Genomic DNA, 21705 nt, shown 5'->3' with positions numbered 1-21705 from the left:
TAATCATATTTAAGAGTGGAACAGTAAGAAAGTAAGGATTTGGGCAGTACTTTTTGATTTTCAGCTTGTAGGGCAATCTACCCAGGACCTTTAATGGAGAAATCCATACTGTCAGTGTCATTGAATCTTTCTGGCTCTATGAGATTTCCCAGGGAAGAACTTTTCTTACCCCAGAAACAATGGCAATCACTAAAAACTCAAAAACAACAAATACTAGTAAGGTTGTAGGGAAAAAGGAAACATTCCACCTTGTTGGTGGGAATGTAAACTAGTTCAGCACTATGGAAATCAGTTCTGAGATGCCTCAAAAACCTAAAACTAGAAATCCTATTTGACTCAGCTATACTTCTTTTGCATATCTTTCCAAAAGAGTTAAAGACATCATATTACACTTAAATATGCACACCTATGTTTATAGCAGCACAACTCTTAAAGTCAAATCTTGGAAATGGCCCATATATGCCTAGCAAAAGATGAATGGATAAAGAAAATGGAGTACTGTATATAAACACAACGAAGTACTACTGAGCCATTAAGAAGGATAAATTTGAGTCATCTGTAGGAAAATAGATGTAGCTTGAGTCCATAATGCTGAGTTAAATCAGACACAGAAAGTTAAATATTGCATGGTTTCTCTTATATGAGAAACCCAAAGTATAAATAAAGAACAAAATAAAAGACAGATGATAGGAAATAAGGAGATAAATTTTGTGGAGATGGGAAGGGGATCTGAGGATGGGAGGAGACAGGAGGGAAGCCAAAGTAAAAATGATAAAAATTTGATATGTATATGTACCAATTCCCCATGATGAATGCATTTATTATGTATCACAAATATAATAAAGAAAAAAATTTTAAAGATTTTTCAAACTCCAACTGGAAAGGCATTTATTCCTGGCAGTAAGCCAGGGCAGTTAAGTTGACAAGTGTGAATGTATAAGTATTCAGTGTACTTTCATGTGACGTCATTTATCCCTTGATTCAGGCATAAATATCTGCCCCAGTCTTACTCTCTCCAATAAAGAAATCTCTAATCTTCTGTACTGATAGGGAAGGGCATTTACTCAGCCACCCACAGTGGAGTAGGAGCCCTTGAGCCTTGTGGGGTTTTTTGTTGTTGTTGTAAGACTTTCAACCAAAAGGTTTTTAGCCATAATTTAAACCCTTCTAGAAGTACCTATGCCTATTCCCAAGTCTTTTGGGGGATTAAGTGTAAGCTGGATGCAGGCTTCAGATTCAACTTCTTAGAATCTATTAAACCAGTCTTGCTTCACTTATCCCTTTCCTAGTTTCCAAAATTATGTCACTGTAACCTTCAAGTATAGGAATCAGGCCTTCTTCTTCTAATTATTAATAGAAACCTATTGTTTTCAATGGGGGTTATTCCTTTTATAAAAAGTTCCGTGAACGTCAGTTTGGTGAAGCTGGGTAGAAAGTAGTAATAAAATTCCTGTGATCCATCTTTACCTTAATGCTCCCTTTAATCTTTACAAAGAACTCTAAGAATGTATGCTCACCCCACCCCCTTACAAATCAGGGGAAAAGATTCAGGTTAATTTACTGCCCAAGCCCATGTAACTGGCCAACAATATTCAGAGCTATGCTTCTGAGTGGATTTGAAACTAGGTGTTCTAATCTCAAAACCTCTACTTGGCTCTCCCCCATTTCTCTACATGCTTATAGTTATAGTCTATCAACATAATTCAATTATTTGTGTTTTTCATTATTCCACACCCACTCAGTCTTCCAACTAAAGCAAAAAGACTTTAGGTCAGGGAATTTATATTTCTTTTATATCACCTGATGAAATTAAATGGTGTGGAGAACATACAAATCCATTTTCTCTATTTTCTACTTAGCCTGTACTTTCCCTATCATAATTTTTACCACCTTTATTGTAACTGCATATTTGCTTTCCTGTTTCTCTCACATTCATCTAGTAAACTTTGGAGCGAAGAGACTATGTGTATTTTGTATCCATGGTGTCTGTGTACAAGAAATACTCATTAAGGATGGTTGTTGATAAAGAGGTGTTCAATAAATGTCTGAGCTAGACGAATGACAATTTTAAAAAGACTAAATTTTCATATACTAGCAAACAGATATCAACTGATATCTCTTATGTGGCAATTTTTAAAAAAGAAATAGTGGAAATGAGATAGAAAATACTACACATTTACACTTGAGTTCTGAAATTTGTGATTATGTACAATGTCCTTTGTATTTCAACTTGGAGCAAAAATTTAAAAGTTTTCATTTTAAATTTGTAAATTTAAAAACGTTTAAAGATGTCAAGTTGGAATAGTTTCCACTTATTCTAATTAAAGATACCAGTTTATGCTTCTTCAATCTAAAAATTTTGGAACATTACCCCTTTGTATTTGGCAATATGGTTAAAATAGTGCAACCTAACACTGCCATTGATGCTTTACATGTCAAAACAACTAAGACCTTTTTTAAAAAAACCAAAACATTCATGTTTTTTAAAGGGAAAGAGCAACAACAATAACCTAATCGTCCCTACTTCACCTATGTTAAAACTATCTAGTTTTTAGCCATTCTATTGAATGATTTTTATTTTAGACACGGTCTTGCTAAATTGCCCAGACTGGGCTCAAATTAGCAATCCTCCTGACTCAGCTTTCCAGAGTGCTGGGATTATAAGCATATGACACCAGGCTGATTTACTTTTACTGGAGAGACAGTTCCATGTGAATTTTGGATTCAAACAAATATAGCGTCAGTTGAGACTTTATTACTGACTGCTGTATATATAATCTAAAGCAGCTCTCTACGCTTCAATTTTCTCACCTATAAAATGGAATAAAATAATAGCAATCATATAGGGCTGTGGTGAGAGGAGACCATGTGCTTAGCACATAATAAAAGCTCAATAATTGCTTTCTACTAAATGCAATGAGCAAGTCTTGTACAAGGCTTACCCATGTGCAGTCACTATTCTAAGAACTTTACATACACTGGCTTTTTCAAACTTCATATCTATGACAGAAGTAGACAATACTACAATGCCCTCCTCACAGGTAATAAACTGAGGCAGAAAAGTTCAAAACTTGTTCGAGTTTACCTGTCTACTAAGAGAGCTGAGATTTGAATTCAGTCAGTCTGGCTTTAGAACGCATGGCCTTAACCATTGCACTACATTCTGCCTACTGAACTGACAAGCCTTCGGAAGAAAGGAGAGGGCCAGGCAGGCCTGGTAAAGTACAACACGTTAAGGAGGACCCTAAACTCTGGTTAGAGTTAACCTTGCTCCCTGCCGCCCTGCCCCTATCTAAGATGCTGATAAGCCTGCATGAAACTCGAAATTTACGCTTAGCGGGCTTTACATCTGATTTGACCTTACTGTCAGTGTTATGCAGAACGAGGTGGGCTAGGATGGGCAAGGGCGACAGGAAGCTGAATGCAAGTCGACAGCAGGCACAGGAGCAGCACCACATGGATGGCTCACTCGGTTTGTTTTTAAGAGAAAGAACATTTTAGGACTAGCATTAAAGACCATTAAAAATGGTCTTAACTGTTTTGGAACGGGACGCCCAGCCTACGGAAGGAGGGGGCGAGTGGGCGGGACAGGGAGAGCCTCAGTCGGGACCCTCTGGAGACCTTCCTGCCCGAGACTAGCGACGCCAGTCACCTGTAGGGATTGGAATCCACCACCTCGGCGCTCATCTTCTCGATGCGGACCCGGCCACCCCCTACGTCGCCGTCTCCCGGGACCCGCCGACTCCTCTCCTGGGCGAGTTCCCTCTCCAGCTCCTGCACCCGCTGCTGCAGCCGCCCCACAGACTCAGCCATGGCTGGGACCCCGCAGGCCACCGCTCCCAGCCCAGGCCGCCGCCGCCGCCGCCCCACGCTGCTCGGCTGGGCCCAGGAGAGGACACAGGAGGTCTCGGCCCCGGCCTTCCAAGCCCCAACAGCTAAGGAAGCGGCCCCACGGCCTCGCAGACAGACACGTCTCCCTCACACCCGCCGGCCTCCCAAGGTCCCACTTCCGGTGCGTCGCCTTCTTCCCTCCCCCGGCAAAAACTCGGTTCTCTTGGCTTTCTTCCTTGCTAGATCTGCTAAAACGGGCATTAGGAGAACCAAAGTCTAAGTATCTAAAGCAGGCGGACGGCAACGTTGCCTTTCTAAGTAAGCAGCTAAGAGAAACACCTGGATCTATTATTCCTGGGCTCACAGTCTGACGGTCTCTTTTCTAGAACGGACCCTATTGTCTTCCGCCTGAAGCTTCCTTAAATTTGGGGGCGAAGAGGCCTCTGCGGCCTTCTCCAGTTGCGACGACTGTGGCTTTGCTATCTTTAAATTTGAGGTTTCTGACTCTGACAGAAAATTCTGAATTGGAACGCACACTGGACGCTTCGGGTATCCCGACTTGAGCGGGAGATTCAGCTGGTCTGCGTTGCTCAGCAACGGCTCCGAGAGCTTCTGTTACTGGCTAGGGCTGGCCCCGACCCGGCTTCTAGCCCCAGATCGAGGTTAAAGGTTTTGCCACCTGAGGGACCTTGGCACTCTGGAGCTGTGGGTTGCCCTCTTCGCAGACTAGCAGCGGCGGCAGTCATGGGGAGAGATGGCACAGGGAGAGAGCCCGACACCGCCGAAGTGCTGCCCCAGCACAAGTTCGACCACAAAGCCCTGGAGACCTACCTGAACCGGCATTTGCCTGGCTTTGGGGCGCAGCCTGAGACTACGCTGAGCATTACACAGTACAGGTATCGACGCCAGGCCTCACCTCCAGCAGAAACAAATCCGTGCTTTGGGCTTTCCTTCTTTTCGCCCTGGGTGGGTTCCAATTTTCCCCAGACCCAGTATGTTTCCTGCAGTGAGGCACCTTGCAGGAGAGCTTCTGTTGCCTGTCCCCTGCATTCCATTCCGTTCCAGTCTCAATTCGAGGGCAGTAATGAAAGCACTATAATAACATTTGCCATTCCACTAGGCAATGGAGTCTTTCTTTTAAAATGAAATTATGTGCCTCGACCTTTTGTGCTACAACCGTTTAGAACTTGAGACCATATTCTGAGACGCTGGTGTAATTCCCTGTAATTGGCCGTATTCCCAGGAGGCAAAATTAATGGTTCCACCTGGACGGTACAAATCTGAATCCTAGGCCATTCACTTAGCAAGTTACAGCAACACTTGGGCCCCAAGTTTTTTTTGAAGCGAGGAAATTAAACTGAATGAGATGATCCTCAGAATACCGTTCCTCACCGCGAATCTAGCTTTAGCCTGATGTTTCACAATAGATGATATTTTTTAAAACTTTATTTTAAGTGACGTTTTTATGAAAAGGAGACTACAGAAAGAGTCCTGGCTTTTAGAAAACTGTATCTGCCACTTTATGAGAGTTTAAATATGTTGTATAAACTCTGAGAACAAGTTTCCAAATTTGTAATACTTGCCTATTTTGATTAGTCTTGGTAATGAAATGAAGGTAGGTAGGTAAAGGGTTTAAACATCACAGCAACACTGGATTCTGGTGGCTTTTTATCACTGGCATTTATATTCTTTAGTGAAAATGGAAGTAGTAGTAAAGGTCAGATGAATGGAGTGGCTGAAGCTTTTAGCCTAGAAAACTGGTGTTGTAAACAAAGTAACAGATTAAAGTTCAAATTTCAGCTATTGCTGTGGAATTTGAATAGATTGTCCTTTAAGTATCAAGTCCTCCTTTGACAAAAAGGAATAATTATATTCATATTCTAGATTTTTGGGGCATTACCTAATTGAAACTGAATGTTTAATAAATGAAATTAGTTGTGGCATAAAAATTACTTCCAAAAATAATATTTAACTTTAATTTAACATAGATGTATAAAACTATAGCTCCCACAGAGACATTCCAAGACACATGAAAAAGTTTATAAAAATTGAAAACACATTAGTTCACAAAGAAAGGCTCAAATATTCTGAAGTACCTTTAAAAAAAAAACCTACATTTTGAGGGTGTGTCAAAAGTTTAACAAAAGATAGCTAACAAATACATGTTTTAGAAATTGACTCATGAGTTAAAGAGCCAGTAATCTACACAGATATAATTGTTTATGAAAATTCAGTATACAAATCAATTACATTTCTATACATTAGGAAAAAATTTAGAATATATTTAAAAAGCTATAATCAATAAAAGCATCAAAATATAAATTACCTAAATATTAGTCCAATTAAATATGTACAAGACCTTTGTAGAGAAAATGACAAATTTTATTAGAACTTTGGAAAGAATTCTAAAAATTGAGAGATGCCATAGGATGAGTAGGAAAATTCAATATTGTAACTCTTTATTTTTTTATTTACTTATTAATTTAAGGATTCAGTGCAATAGCAGTCAAAATCTTAATTTTTTGTGTGAATAAAAAGCTAAATTTTTACATTCGAGAACCAAGGATTAACAATAATAGAAACACTCCTAAAGGATAAAAGTGGTAAATTTGAATTAAGGTTGCATGCTATTAGCACAGAGATAGACACACCAATGAAAAAGACTAGAGAATTCATGAAAAGACCCACATATTTATAGGACTTTGATATATGACAGTGCTGGCATTGAAAATCTGTGGTTGTTGTGGATTGTATCTAGATGTCTCCCAAAGCCTCATGTGGTCATAGAGCTTTTTGGTACCTGGATCTAAGGTTTGTGCTGCTGGGATCAAAGACATGATGCTGGGATTGATTCAAAGTGTGATGCTGAGATTAAGGGTGTGTGATTACTAAATTAGTCCACTGATTGGTTTGGCATAGTTCTGGGTATGAGTTTACCCATCCTAACTAGGGCGTATCTGCCATAGAATATAAAGGGAAAGAAAGAAGGTGCTATTTTCCCCTATACTTGGTGCCTTCTGCCTTCTGCTTTCTGTCTTCTGCCTACCATGAATTGTTTCTCCTCTGCAGTGTCCCATTGCAATGCCACCCTGCCTTGGAGCCAGCGGATTATGGATTGAAACCTCTACAACTGTGAGCTAAAATAAATCTTTCCTCCTTTAACTTTAAGTATTGGATGTTTTGTCTCAGCAATGAGAAAAGTAACTAATACAGTGGTGTTTGGAGTCTTTTCAAGAAATTTTAATAAGATAAGTGTTATGCATATGAAAAAAATTGAAGTTAGACGCCTCACTCAACTTCACACAACGTCAGGGAGATAAACGACTTGAGCTTTAAAGGCAAAACTAAATATTTGAAAGGTGTATGTGATCTATATGCTTTTGAATTAGAGAAATTATTTTTAACAGTATAGTAATGAAAGTGAGTCAGCTAACAACTGTATACAACAAAACATAAAAAACAGAGAAATAAAAAACATATTGTTTAAGGAGAGAAACTTTAAAAAAATGGTAAACATAAAATTCAGGATCATAGTCACTCTGAAGGGGAAGACACCAAAAGGCCTTCAAAGATATAGGATAGTTTTCTCAGAGAGTGAAAACATTATGCTGTTGTTCCTTACAGCTTATACATTTCCTAAAGATTCTTTTTTATTTTTTTATTTTTTTTTTTTTTGCAATACTGAGGATTGAACCTAGAGCCTTTGCACTGAGCTACATCCCCAGCTCTTTTATTTTGGACAAGGTGTTGCTAATTCACAAAATTGCACAAGCTGAGATCAAACTTGGGATCCACCTGCCTCAGCCTTCCATAGTGCTGAAACAAAATTTAGTTTTAATATTTGCAAAAAGCAAATCATATTTGTAATACAAAATATTGAGAATTAAACAATAATTAAAGCATTATAAAGCTTGACAGTACAAAATTTGTGACAGCAGCTGGGTGCCTACTGTGTATCTGGCACTGTCCCATCCACTGGGGATATAAGAAGAAACTTGGTCTTCTAGAACTTCTGTTTGAAGGAGACAGATAATAAAATCAATTTCTAAATATTACACTGTACTAGAGGTTGATGGGGGAAAAAAAGAGAATAGCATACAGTGCTGTATAACCAGAAAGAACCCATTTTTGCCCTCCATTCGGCCCTACATCAGAGTCCAGTCCTCTGTTCTCAAAAGAGCTATTTTAGCAACCTGTAACTTCACATCCTTAACATTCCTTCTCATGTCTTTGGATCCAAGGCACTGGTCCTGTCCTCTCTGGCATCTCTTCTCCCTCCTTCTAAACCACACTTTTCCCTTTAAAAATACCATGACCCTTCCTCCTGGTTCAGATCTTCCTTTGTCTTGCCACTGTCCCTCTTAACCATGTACTCTGATCTAAATAAATTCTTGTCTCTATTTTTATTTGGTCTTGGTAAATTCTTTTATTACCCCTGTCACCATGCCTCTGCAATTAAGTCTCACAAGGTGTCTTAGTTACTTTTTGTGTTGCTGAGACAAAATACCCAACACTTATAGGAGGAAAAGTTCATTTTGGCTCACAATCTGTAGAGGTTGCAGTTCATAACTGGCTGGTTCCAAGGCAGGGTGGCATTGCAGTGGGGCATCATGGAGGAAAAACAGTTCATGGTGGGCAGAAGGCAAGAAGGCAGTGAAGTAGCAAGCAGAAAGCTACAAGCCATGGCAGCTGTCTTCTTTCTGTCCCTTATGTTCTATCCAGGATACATGCCCTTAAGATGGGTAGCACTTACACCCAGGGTGGGCCTTCCCATTATCCACATCCAGAACTATGCCAAACCAGTTAGCAGACTAATTTAGTAATCACACACCCTAAATCCCAGCATCACACACAAGATCCAGCCACCTCCAAAAAGGCCCACTTATGACCACATGAAGCTTTTAGAGAACATCTAGACACAAGCCATAACGTAAGACAAATAGTAAATGTTTGAGGGCATGGCAGGAAAGCTTCATTGAGAAGGTACATTCATTCAGCAAAGACCTGAAGGAAATGAAGATATGAGCCATGTAAATATCTGTGGACAAAGAGTTCCAGACAAAGGGGACCATTAGTGCAGTGGCTCTGGAAGGGGACTGTGTTGAGTTATTGAGGCAAGTGTGGCATAAGTAGTATAAACAAGGGCAGTGGGGTCCCTCTGGATTGTTGTGAGGACTCTGGCCTTTACTTTGACTTATGATAGGGAGAGGATAGAGGTTTTTGAGCAGAGGAGGGAAGTGATTTGTCGTTTTTAGGGGAAGGGACAGTACTGAGGACTAAACCTAGGGCCTTTACACTCAACTACGTCCTCAGACCTCTGTTTTTCTTTCTTTTTTTTGAGACAGTCTTGCTAAGTCCCTAAGTTGCCCAGGCTGGGCTCCAACTTGTGATGTTCTTGCCTCACCCTCCCAGAGTACTTGGATTATAGACAGTCACCACCACTCCCAGCTATGACTTTTGTCTTTAAAAAAAAAAATAAGAAACAGAATCTCTGTATTTGGGGTTGAGAGTTGACTGACGAGGGCAAGGGCAGAAGCAAGACTCAATATTATAATGTTCTAGTAGATAGATATTAGTGGCATGGGCCCACATGGTAGTATAGAATAGGTGAGAAATATAGTCTTGGTATATTTTGAAGGACATATTGATTAGATATGGGGTAGGAAAGGAATAGACAAAGAATATTCCATTTTTGCCATAGTAACTATAAGTATGGAATTATCTTGAAATGGAGAGATGATTGTAGAAAAAACAGATTTGAGGGAAAATATTAGAAACAGTTTTGTAATGTTAACTTTCAAGGTGGCTTTTAGATGTTCAAGTGAGTATGTACAGTAGCAGTTGGATATGAGTCTGGAGATCATGGCAGAGGTCTGGACTAGACATAAATTTGGTAGTTACTTACATAGAATCAGTGTTTAAAGCCAAGAGATAAAAGAACTCACCTAGAAAATAAGTCTACTTAAAGCAGAGGTTTAGAGATACCTCCACAGTACCCCAGTATTAGGAAGTTAAAGAATTAAGAGGAACCTACAGAAGTGGATAGGAGTGGTCAGAGAAGTAGGGGAGAATCATAACTTATATTGATGTCTTTGAAAGCATAGTTTTAGTGTAAAGAAGAGAATGAAAGTTTGAAATTGGTTTAAGAGGAAATAGAAGGAGGAGAATTAGAACCAATAGCATTTTTACAAAGGGAACAGAAATTTTAAGTGGAAGGGTAAATGAGGCCAATAAAAGGCTTTAAAAAAAAAAAAAAGATCACGCTTGTGTGTTGATGGCAATGGTGTAGAATTTGCGCAGAAGGAGGCCTGGGACAAAGACTCTGAGAAGGCAAGAAAGTCAGGGACCCAGTTCACAAAAATAAGACAGGGATATAAAAATTCTTCTATAGACTCTGGAGGAAAGATAATAATATATGGGTACCAGGTGATTGTATGAAATAGGTATAGTAGTATAAGCTTATGGAAGTGCTCATCTGATCACTGTATGCGCTCACTGAAGTAGGAAGCTAAATAATTAACTGAGAGTGAAGATGGAAGAGGTGTTAGAGATTTGAGGATAAATTATGGAATAGTCATTTGAGAGTATGGGAGAATCAATGGGCTAAGGAAATAAGATTGCCAAATGGGGTTCCCTTTGAAGTTCATGCCGTTACTGTGAAAAAAAAAGTACTTAGTAGACATTTCTGAGGCCTTACTCAGATCCTGGTTTTCTATTATTTCTGTTCACACTGAGCTGTGCTGGGTTTGCAATAGCCAGCAAGTGTCACTCTTTGTTTTTGTTTGTTTCTTTTCTTTCTTTTCTTTTCTTTTTTTTTTTTTAGGAACTGTCCTTGGGCTATTGGAGCCTCCTTTGTCCTGAATATTGTGATGTTTGAGATAGCCCTTAACCAATTCAGAAGTATTAAATCTCCATCATCCTCACTTCAGAGATAAGACAACTCTTGAGTGTACCTGACACATAGTTCTTATACCCCAACCCCTATATACATATCCCCTGAGATCAGGCTTACACTACCCTCTAAGCAACTTCATCTTACAGCATATCCTTACTTGGCTTTCTCTCTGCTTCCTCCAATTCCTTATTAGTTTCCCAAGATTTCCTTTTGTCACTTGTACTGACGGAGCCAGCCGTCACTAGACGAACAGTACCTGAGGAGAGGGGTGAGGATTAAGAAGGACAACACCAATTCGAGAAAAAAGGAAAAGGAGAGGGAGAGCCTTCTCCTTCCCCCTTTATTGAGCCTTTTTATATATCCCTCTTCCTCACCCACAGCCTCCCTCCCTTCCTCCCCTCATGACCTGGTGACTCGTTTTTACAGAGAAAAGGTCAAGTATATCTTTACAATTCCGGGAATGTTACTTTTTTGTCTAGCAGACATAAAAATTCTTATTATTTTCTTTAACAGTCAATATCCTTATTTTTGTACCAGTTTCATATCCTGGCTCATTATATTATCTGACTCAAGAATCTCAAGAGGCTCAGGAGTCTTTCAGGGTTGTTTCAACCCTTCGCTCTCCACATTGTACACATTTTTTTTTCCCCAGGGTCTGTTTCTCAGGAACCTAACCTAGAATAAAAATTATGGTTGTGCATTTCTTCTTCCACCTACCTTTAGTTATATGGCTGTAGGTAGAGAATTGAATCTAAGAAGGAAGATAATTTTGCCAAGCAGATACCATAAAGCGAGAAAAGAAGTGTACTAAAGATGTACAAGGGAGCAGTTAGATAATTTTTACCACTACATTTAAGCTAGTCAAGGAAGGAGATGATGAAGAGAGGTGAGACAAATGTAGGCCCAAGAACTGAAGGATTGTTGGAACCAAGGTACTAACAGAAGTGATTGGAAAAATAGGAGATCAGAGACAGAAATGCTTACAGAGTAGGATTATATAGTGCTTGAATTGTGGACATTTACTAGGTTCCAGGGCCTAATAACTCAGAATGAGTGCTGACGTAGTGTTCAGCAGGAACAAAAATGGATGGAGCTGACCGCTTTGAGTGTTAGAAGGGACATGTATGGGGATCCTGAAAACATTAATAATTAATGTAAGAATAGCATTAAGGAGAGTAATTGTGAGTCAAGCTGCAATCCTCAAGAAATGAGGAGGAATGATCTGAGAGGTAGTGAGTGACTGAAAGTAGAGTAGAGGGTGTCAAAGTCTTATGACATGAGATTCAAAGGTGGAAGGCATTTAAACAGTAGGAAGAGCAAAAAGTCTAGAAGTGACAGTAAGCATCAGGAAGGATACATACTCCATCTCTAGGCCCACTGGATGGCTAATGTGGGAGAAACATCTACTACTTAGAAAGCTTGTAGAGGAAACAGGGTCCTCGTGGAATATTCATGATTTAGAGCAAGAGGGTGAACGTTCTATTCAGAGAAGATATTGAGAGTATATGGGATTGTGAAAGAACATGAGTGCCAGGGGCCAGGGGTACAGCGGAAAGACATCAAGAGTTAGGGTATTGTTGAGGAGTGGGAGAACAAGACAAAATAGGGAATATGCAGACCCTTTTGGGAACTATGATACAGTAGATGCGTGGTGATAGGGATTTGGGACTTCTTGTCTTAATAACATAAACAAGGATGGAAAGCACAGTGTGACCAATTCTGGTGGTCTCAAGGCAGCAGTACTATTCGTGAGAGGAAATGGGAATCAGTAGGTATTTGGGGCTAAGGAAGGACAGTCTTCTAGCAATGCACTAGACTTTTTCCCCCAATGGTTCCAATTTTAAAATATTTTGTTCTATGACATGAATTGCATTTTCTACTTACTTAGCATATGGGTAAAATGCACTGTCTGCTTTTTCCCTATATATAGTCAGATATTCAAAACATCTAGTGATATATTACATAGCATTTTAAGTAGGATTTTTTAAAAGCCACCAAAATAACTTTTTACAAATCAGAGTCCTTCAGATGTCACAACTCTGTTCATAGTCCAACTTTTTATTGTGTTTTGGTTGGCTTCGTTTGTTTTTGTAGTCATGGTTCCAGTGGAAGAACCCCACCCCCAAAGATGTGCACACACTCCCTAGGAAGCCCCTAGTGAAGTACCTACATTGGTGCCTGCTCTCTGGCCACTGTGATATTGGGGGGGGGGGGGGTGGGCCTTCTCCAGCTCTATGTGCTGGTGTTAAATTATTTTCTCAGTTATCTGATTCTTGACTAGCTGATTTATAATTCCATTGCACTTGTCAAGAGCTATCTGGTAGGCTTCATTTGGGATATCTCTCGTCTTCTGCCGTGTCCTGTTAAATACATAGAATCTGAGCAATAGGGAATGTTTCACCTCTTTGTCTCATCTTCACCTATGTATGCTCATTGTTTTCCATGGTCAAACATCACATCATTGGGCTTTAAATCTTTCTCTCCTTTCCTGATCTCTTATCTACAGCAGATATCTTTGAGATGCTTTGGCATCAGTATCATACTTTCAACCTGCAGAAATCTAAGGAGTGCTAGAGGGATGCCTGTGAGTTCAGATTTGCTAAACAGAGCATTATCCTTCATCACCACTCTCTCAATTTCATGAACATGAATGTGTACACCGAACTGATTGTCAAAGTAGATGGTAAAGGTCTGAGGCTCCTTGGTATAAACAGTCGCATTATACTTGATCAGAATACTCATGACTGTACCATTCTCTTCAATACCAACAGAAAAGGAGTTATATCAAACAGCAGCAAATCTCAATATTTTCAGATTTCTTTCTGGACAAGAGATAGTATGACTGCTATATAGCTACAAACATAATGGGCTCTTATCAGGGTGATTTTGTTTTCAATTCCTTTCTGTTAAAAAAGGTTTTGTAGAAATTTTTCTGCTTGGAGATGCAAGAAAAGTCACTGATAAGATGATTCCACAATTCTGTGCTTATCTGTCATGATGTGGTGCCTTGATCTTGGACTTCTAGGCTCCAGAACTGTGAGAAATGAATTTTTGTTTCTTATAAGCTACCTAGTGTTTGGTGTAGAAGCCTGAGTAGACTTCTTGTCCTAGAGAGGACACAGGGGGAACAGAGGAAACTCTAGGCTGCTGCATGATTGCTGTGAGATTCTGCTGAAGAAATTCATTTGCTATGGCCCTGCCAGCATACTGCATTTCCTGTCTTTATATGCTTCTAAGTGAACCAGGGCAAAGGGTGACTGTTAAGAGTCTTGTAAGATTGATATCTAGTCAAAGTCATCTCCAACCGAGCATTCCTGGCTGCATACCTCAGTGTAAAGATTCTAAATTTGTTAATGGAGGTTGGACAAATCAAAAGTGTCACCTTTTAGGTTATAGGTGAAAAAATTACTTTTAGCACCTTGTTCGAGTCCTCAAGACTAGTTATAACCATTGGCTCAGTGACATTTCTTACAGTGAGAACATCCATAGTCCAGGCTACTTGAAGTCCTGGCACTTGGAGTGGTTAAATTTAGCCACTGTTGTATTGATAATATTGGTGATTATCATCCAGTGTGAGGAGGCTTCTGCCTTTTTGTTGTTGTTTTATTAGAACTCTGGTAAATATTTCTTCAGAAGAAAAATTTTACACTTTTTTGGTTGTTTTTGAAATAAAAGTAATATAAAATTCATAATTTTAGCAGTTTTAAAGTATGTACTTCAGTTGTTTTCAGCATATTCACAATATTATGCAACCGTCAACACTATCTAATTCCAGACCGTTTTTGTCACCTCACAAAGAAACCTCATGCTTCCCAATTCCCTCCTTCTACATCCTCCATCAGCCATTAATTTTTTTTTTCAGTGCTAGGGATTTAACCCAGGACCTTCATACTGAGCTATATCCCCAGCCCTGTTTTTATTTTTTGTTTTGAGATAGACTCATTACTTTCTGTCATTGTAGATTTGCCTATTCCAGGCATTTCACAGAAATAGAATCACACAATGTGTAGACATTTGTGAATGGTTTCATTCACTTAGCATGTTTTCAAAGCTCATCCAGGTTCTAGCATGTATTAGCATTTCATTCCCATCATGGCTAATTAATATTTTATTGTGTGGATGTACCATAGTTTCTTTTCACTTGCTGATAGACATTTGAGTTGTTTCCAATATTTGTCTATTATAGTGCTGCTGTGAACAAATTTATGTACAAGTTTTTGTGTGAACTTTAAGTTCTCTGTATATATACATAGGATTGGCCTTAGTGGATCATATGGTAACTACATCTTCAATAAGAAGCTTCTAGTTTTCCCTTTATATTTCACTGATCATTTACTATCATGAAAGATCAGTGCTTCATAAATGGCTAGAGAACTACCTCATCAAAAATGCATCCAAGGGCCGGGAATTTAGCTCAGTGGTTCTGCTGCCCGCCCCGCAAGTGCAAAAATTTAGCTCGCGGGGCGGGGGATTTAGCTCAGTGGTTTCGCTCCCTGCTGCGCAAGCGCAAGGACCGGAGTTCAATCCCCGGTACCAAAAAAAAAAAAAAAAAAAAAAAAAATTTACCTCAGTGGTCCCGCTGCCTGCGCCGCAAGTGCAAACACCGGAGTTTGATCCCGGTACCAAAAAAAGAGAAAGGGAGGGAGGGAGGGAGGAAGGGAGAGAGAGAGGGAGGGAGAGAGAAGGATGGAGGGAGGGAGGGGGGAGGGAAGAAAGAAAGATGGATGCATCCAATCAGTCATTTGACATTTAAAAAAATGTTTGCAAGGATCATTGTCACCTGAGTCTTGGCAACATCACAGCTAAATTGCCCCATGTCACTAGAGACAGCATAGCTTGAGGTGGTGCTATTTCCTGACCATTGGCAATTGCCTCCACTTTCCTGTGATAAAAGCCACTCATCCAGGAAGAAGAGATGGTACCAAGATCAGTCCTCTCTGGTAAGAATGCTGGGGAGAATGTGCCTGGCCTGTAGCAGAGAGATGTAGACACTGGAGCTGCTGCTGCTTTCTTGCTTCTCATTCTTATTCTTTCTGGACAGAGGGTGGAGTCCCGAGGAGAAACTTCAAGGTTACTTTTTTTCCATTTTTACTCAATACTTCTGGAATTGAATTTTCCATTTATTTAGTTTAGGGTCTCTTTTATACTATTGAATTCTCCAAAAATTGGGAAATTCTTAACTTCCCATATTAGGAATAAAAGTATAGATCAAATAGTTTCATTAGCTGGGTTGTATGTCCTTAGACCATGTAAGAATATCTGTTCACCTGATGGGGAAAGCCAGTGCCCCATGCCTGTGAATTACCTAGGGCACCATTGTATGGGCCTAGCTACCCTCTCTGGAATTTCATTTGTCTCCCATTTTAGAGACCTGTATTCTGGTGCTAGCCTTGATGACACCTACAGAGGTTGTCACTCCAGGAGGGCAGAGGGCACTACTGTTCCAGCATCCATTAATTCTTTCCTAACTGATTTCCTACAAGCTCTTCCCTCAGCCTTTATTTAGGTACATGTAGGCATTGATCTAGGGGTGCTTCTGATAAAACATGATTTGCAGTTAGGGGTGAGGTCCACACTCCTACCCATGGGGTTACAGATTCCCTAGCTGCCAGTATGTTGCTATCTGTGTTTTTTTGTTGTTGTTGTTTTGATTTGAGGGTGTTGTTTGTTTGTTTTTGAAATACTGGGGATTGAACATAGGGCCTCACATATACTAGGAAAGCACTCTACCACTGAGCTACACCCAAGCCCTTCTCCTTTATTTTAGATTTTATCTTGAAAAATGTCTCACTAAGTTGCCCAGGCTGCTGCTGAACTTGAATCCCCCTGCCTCAGCCTCCCAAGTAGCTGGGATTACAGGCATGCACCACCACATCCAGCTTCGCCATCTGTTTTAACATCACCCAAATGCTCATGCTGTGATCTGCTGATAGCATTCCTGTTGGCTTTTCAACATTGAGATGGATTTATTTTCTTTTCCTGTTTCTTCTAGAATTTCAGTAGGATTTCAGGAAGAAAGAAAACATATTTTTACAGTTAACTTTTTCTTTGCTTTTATCTAGATCAGGACAGTCTAACCCAACCTTTTATCTACAGAAGGGCTTTCAAGCATATGTACTCAGGAAAAAACCACCAGGTTCACTTCTTCCTAAAGCACATCAGGTATGGCATATAAATACAATGTAAATTCTTTCAGATAAGAGAATTCTTTCATGATAAATGACTTTTATATACACATAAACAATTTAAATTGTTTTTAAAGGTGATTATATAGCTATTAAACAATAGAATATTCATCTTATTTCTAATTAAAATTTCACTTGAATTGTATCCCTTTTTGTTTTAAAAAAGGACTTGAGGTTCAAATCTAGGGTATCTTTAGGCTACTAATCTTGAACAACACCCCATCCTCTCCTGGGTTTGATTCCTCCCTGCACACTTAACTAGAAGTATAATCAGCCAATGAGTAGTTGTCAATACTAATTTCTAGATGTTTTGTCTCTGTTACATGTTTATTGTATTCAATAACAATATCTACTTGCTGTATTATTTTAATATATTTGCTGTAATAGTCCTCTAATCTGGCAATAAAAAGACGTGAATAAGCATTTTATAGCATTCTCTAAATATTAGACTTGTCAGTGAGGATTGTAAATGTTTTTAAGAACTAAGTTTTTCTAATTACCCTGAGTTGATCACTACTCAATGTATACATGAATTAAATCTCATAAATCTGTACAAATATCATATGTTGATCAAAAAATGTTTAAACCAAGTTTTTATATTTACAAAAATAGGATTATCTATGGAAATCAAAGTCCTGAGAACATGAAACAGCACTATGCATATTTAGGGTATTATTGTACTCATGCCTAACAGGTGTTTGCCAGGCCCAGCTCTCTAGGAAACAAACATTGTGAGATGGGATTAATACCACAATATAGAAAAATGTAGATATTGACTTTTTGGTCCCATTATATTCCCAGAAACATATAATTTGGGTGCTTAAGATTTTAAAATTGGGCAACTTTTATTAAATCTTAACATGGCATGGCTAAATGAGGATCTGCACCCATCCTCATAGATTTATGCCCAAGTAAACAATAATAAAATGTTTATAAACAGTAATACTTGGTTCTCTTCTTGATAGCATCCTACAAGAACACATCAGAACATAATATAATGTTCTCAACATAAGTATAGGTCTAAGGATCTAGAATACTTTGTTACTTCATTGATTTTCCCCAAATCTGCATTTTAAAAAGCAGTGCTCCTACTTTGCCATCCACTTTGTACCTGTTAGCTGGGGATGTAGTTCAGTGGTAGAGTGTTTGTCTAACATACATGAGGCCCTGCGTTCGATCCCAGCACTACACACGCACACACACACTGCCTCTGCCTCCCTGACTTCCTTATGCTTTTGCCCTACTCATTTCCTGGCACCAGGGTGATTATAAACATTTCCTTCTATAGCCATTGTCAATGCTGGTTTTTCTCTCCCATGGACTTGGGTTTAGTTATTTTCCTGTTGCAGTTATTGCAGAAGCAACTGCTTTACTCCCTGATGTAAGGTGAACCGAATGGTTTCCCCTCTCCAAAATGGCCAGTCACCATCGCCTGAGTCTGGAACAAGGTCTTTTCATGTAGATGAGCCATCCTTTCTTGGTCTGTACCACAGCCCTGCTCTTGTGGCCCTGTGATAGGCCCAGGGATCTGCCCAGGCTAAGGAGACCAGTTTCTTCTACCTTATTTGGGCTCCGGCTTCAGGACCTGTTTGCTTCTAGTTGCCTATTTTCCCAGTAGTTATGTTGAGGTCCACAGCATCCCCAGGTACCAGGGAGGATCCTCAAACTCCTGCCTTGGAAGTTCATGCCCCCTTTGATCTCCAGAAAGGGAGGGTACTTTTCTCTTCCCATCACTCATCTGCCTCCCCCAGCTCCTACACCCGACTGTGGTTGAGCCCTGAAAGAGACTTGTCTGAACCTTGTTGGGAGATATGAAAGAATGAGAGCAAGCCAATTAGCAGTAAACTGCTGAGAACAAAGGAAAGATTCAGGTGAACACCTATGAAATACTCTGGCCATGAGGCAGGTGATAACTAAAGAAAAGGCTAGAAAAATAAAGGACGGCTGCCCTGCCTTGGAGCCTGCTTTCTAGAGCTAGATCCACCTTCTATGTTAAACATTAGCTTAGGACCAGGACACCCAGATCTAATTATAATGGGAAAAGTAACCAGGGAACTTAGTTTACCACAGTAAGTCTCTTGTCCAACCCATCCCTAATTACCATGTCATTGAGTATGCAGATTTGACCCAACCTCAACCCCTTGGCCTTTGGACCACCCCACACACAGAGGGGCTGAGTTAAACTGGTCATTGGCAGGAGTCTACCTCAGTCCAAACTCTCAATCACACCCTAAACTCTAAGGCTTAAAACCCTTGACAGCAAGCTCCTCTGGGTCTGAACTCTTCTCGCCGACCTACTCCTACCCTGTGGAATATATCTTGCTTTTGATCTTGGGGCTACTTATGGGTGTTATGCTCAATTCTTTGTTTAGGACATCAGAAACCTGCACCCCAGCCTAGCAACAGTCAGAAACTATTGACTTCACATGTCCAGAGCCAGGATTAAACCCCATCCAAGTGGCCATCCTTTTACCCTAATTAAATTATTAACTTTTTAGAGCTGGTCTAATTTCTAATTATGATGATTCCATTTCACTGTGAAAGAAATTATTACTGTCATCCTCTGGATTATTGATACTATTTTACAACTGATTTCTACTCTTAGTTAATGTTAGCTCATAAGTAGTAACTAAGTTTCTGTTTTGATTTTTAATAATCCACATGCTGTTTAGATTGATAGAGAATTTAAAGTCCAGAAAACCTTGTTTGCCATTGGATTCCCTGTTCCCAACCCTTTACTGTACTGCAGCGATGCGTCTGTCATTGGAACAGAATTTTATGTGATGGAACATGTGCAGGTGAGTTAATTTTATTTTGTTGTTGCTTTATTTTTAACTATGAAGTTAATTATACTGTTTTATTAAATGGAATTTTATTATATTTATAAATGATAATTTATTCAACATTTTAATCTGTTTTGCAAAGACTTAAAATTTTGTTTCAGCTTATGCACACACAATGAGGGAGAACTGGAATGAGGAACAAATTTAATAATTAGGGCATATTGACTGATTCTTTTTTATTATTCATTAAGTTTATTGGTACATTTTAGATATACAATATGATGACATTCATCATTGGGAATTTGTACCTTTACATGATATATCTTGTTCTTATTTTTTCCCCATTCCCCTGCCCTCCCTTCAACCCCTCCACCCCTCCCTATTTACAAAGACTTTGTTTCTGTGTTTTCCTTTTCTCATATTTATTCCTTTCCCTTTTTTTATTTCCCCTATCCCTCCCACTTCCCCTTCCCCTTTGGACCTTTTCTTCCTATTTCACATTATCTATTATACATTTTGATCCTTGTTTACACTTTCAGTTTCTCATACCAGAGTAACTATTCAGTATTTACACATATGTGTCCTATTTATTTCACTAAAGAGTATGGCCTCAATGTGCATCCATTTAACTATAAATGTCTCTAGTTGCTCATTCTTTATGGCTGAGTAGTACTCCATTTTATAAAAAACCCACATCTTCTTTATCCAGTTTCCAGTTGCTGGGCACTTGGGCTGTTTCTGAGTTTTAGCTATTACAAACTGTGCCACTATAAACATGGGTGCGCATATATCTATGTGGTATGATTCTTTTAATTCTTTTGAGAAGATACCCAGCAGGGGTATAGCTGGGTCGAATGGGACCTCTAATCCTAGTTTTTTGAGGTATCTCCATACTGATTTCCACAGTGGTTGCACCAATTTACACTCCCACCAACAATGGAGAAGGGTTCCTTTTTCCCCACAACCCGACTGATTTTTAACTTTTCTTCTAGGTGGCAGTAAAGAGCTACCTATAATGGCAATAACCAAATGTCCAGAAGGTAGGGAGAGAAACTGACCACCCAACAGAAAAAAGATTAAACCATTAAGAATAAATTTAAATTGGTTTTTAAAATTTTTTTAATAAAATTCAAGCTGGGAGTAGTTTGTCCTTTAAGTTCATCTTTGCATATGCTTGTATTTTCCCTTTGGCACATACACTCTTGTACATATTTCACAAATGAATGTATTTCTCATGTATTCCACAAAGTATTGATTTCAGTTGCCAGACATTTAAATTGCCTGTTATAATCACTTCCATAGGGTCGAATCTTTCGTGATTTCACACTTCCTGGAGTTAGCCCAGCAGAACGCTCAGCCATATATGTGGCCATGATAGAAACTCTGGCTCGGTTACATTCCTTGAACATACAATCATTGCAGCTGGAAGGATATGGAACAGGTATAGGGTACTGCAAAAGACAGGTAATGCATCCATATAAAAAACTACTTTTTTAAGTTCTTAAAAATACATATTCTGTATATTATTGGTCAAAATAAAAACCTAGTGTGTAGTTTTCTGAGACTTTGCTATTTTAAAATTATCCTTCAGATTGACTTTTTAGCATAAAATAATTTTATTCCCTAGTTAAGGTTTATGCAGCCAAAGGTTCTGTTTCAGATTCTTCACTTAATTTACCAGTATATTTTCTACCTAGCTTTCTGTTTCTTGGTTATGTTAGCAGACATTTATTAAGTTTTACTAAGTGTTTAATTCTTGAGTACTATGTTAAATATTTTTTTAAATGGGAATAGATTCTTCCTCCAAATGAACTGTGATCATTTTTGAGAGACTTCTACATGAAGCTCATATACATGAAATTTGAAAATGGTATAATTTAGTAATAATTATTTGATGCTTATCACAAGAGATGTACCATCCAGAAAGTGGAGACTGGTATGTCCTTGCATAAGGAATGCTTCCTAGGAAAGGTGTGTCTTACAATGACTAAGGAAAGATAAAATTTAGAGT

General features: G+C 39.1%; 2 protein-coding genes across 4 annotated transcripts in view; one reads left to right on the top strand and one right to left on the bottom strand.

Moving 5' to 3' along the window:
• The window catches only part of Uba5 (ubiquitin like modifier activating enzyme 5), a 28412-nt gene extending 23413 nt beyond the window's left edge, over positions 1 to 4999 (bottom strand). The window contains exon 1 of one of the 2 annotated variants that reach the window (XM_004834234.4): positions 4748 to 4999. In XM_004834234.4, coding sequence (XP_004834291.1) covers positions 4748 to 4881 — 134 coding nt within the window. In that variant the 5' untranslated portion in view covers positions 4882 to 4999. Of the gene's footprint in view, positions 1 to 3652; positions 3834 to 4747 lie in introns of those variants that run through there. The other variant, XM_004834233.3, reaches the window with a different exon arrangement.
• Acad11 (acyl-CoA dehydrogenase family member 11) overlaps positions 4002 to 21705 on the top strand; it is an 88372-nt gene continuing 70668 nt past the window's right edge. Inside the window, exons 1-5 of one of the 2 annotated variants that reach the window (XM_021243521.2) lie at positions 4002 to 4727; positions 6901 to 6963; positions 16789 to 16888; positions 19584 to 19709; positions 20997 to 21158. In XM_021243521.2, the coding sequence (XP_021099180.1) occupies positions 4576 to 4727; positions 6901 to 6963; positions 16789 to 16888; positions 19584 to 19709; positions 20997 to 21158 (603 nt within the window). In that variant the 5' untranslated portion in view covers positions 4002 to 4575. The remainder of the gene's footprint in view (positions 4728 to 6900; positions 6964 to 16788; positions 16889 to 19583; positions 19710 to 20996; positions 21159 to 21705) is intronic. The other variant, XM_004834236.4, reaches the window with a different exon arrangement.

This window comes from Heterocephalus glaber, unplaced genomic scaffold (genome assembly GCF_053883595.1).
Source record: "Heterocephalus glaber isolate CG9 unplaced genomic scaffold, H.glaber_assembly_v1.0 deba00001504, whole genome shotgun sequence".
NCBI lineage: Eukaryota > Metazoa > Chordata > Mammalia > Rodentia > Bathyergidae > Heterocephalus > Heterocephalus glaber.
This window is presented reverse-complemented; position numbering and strand designations above follow the sequence as displayed.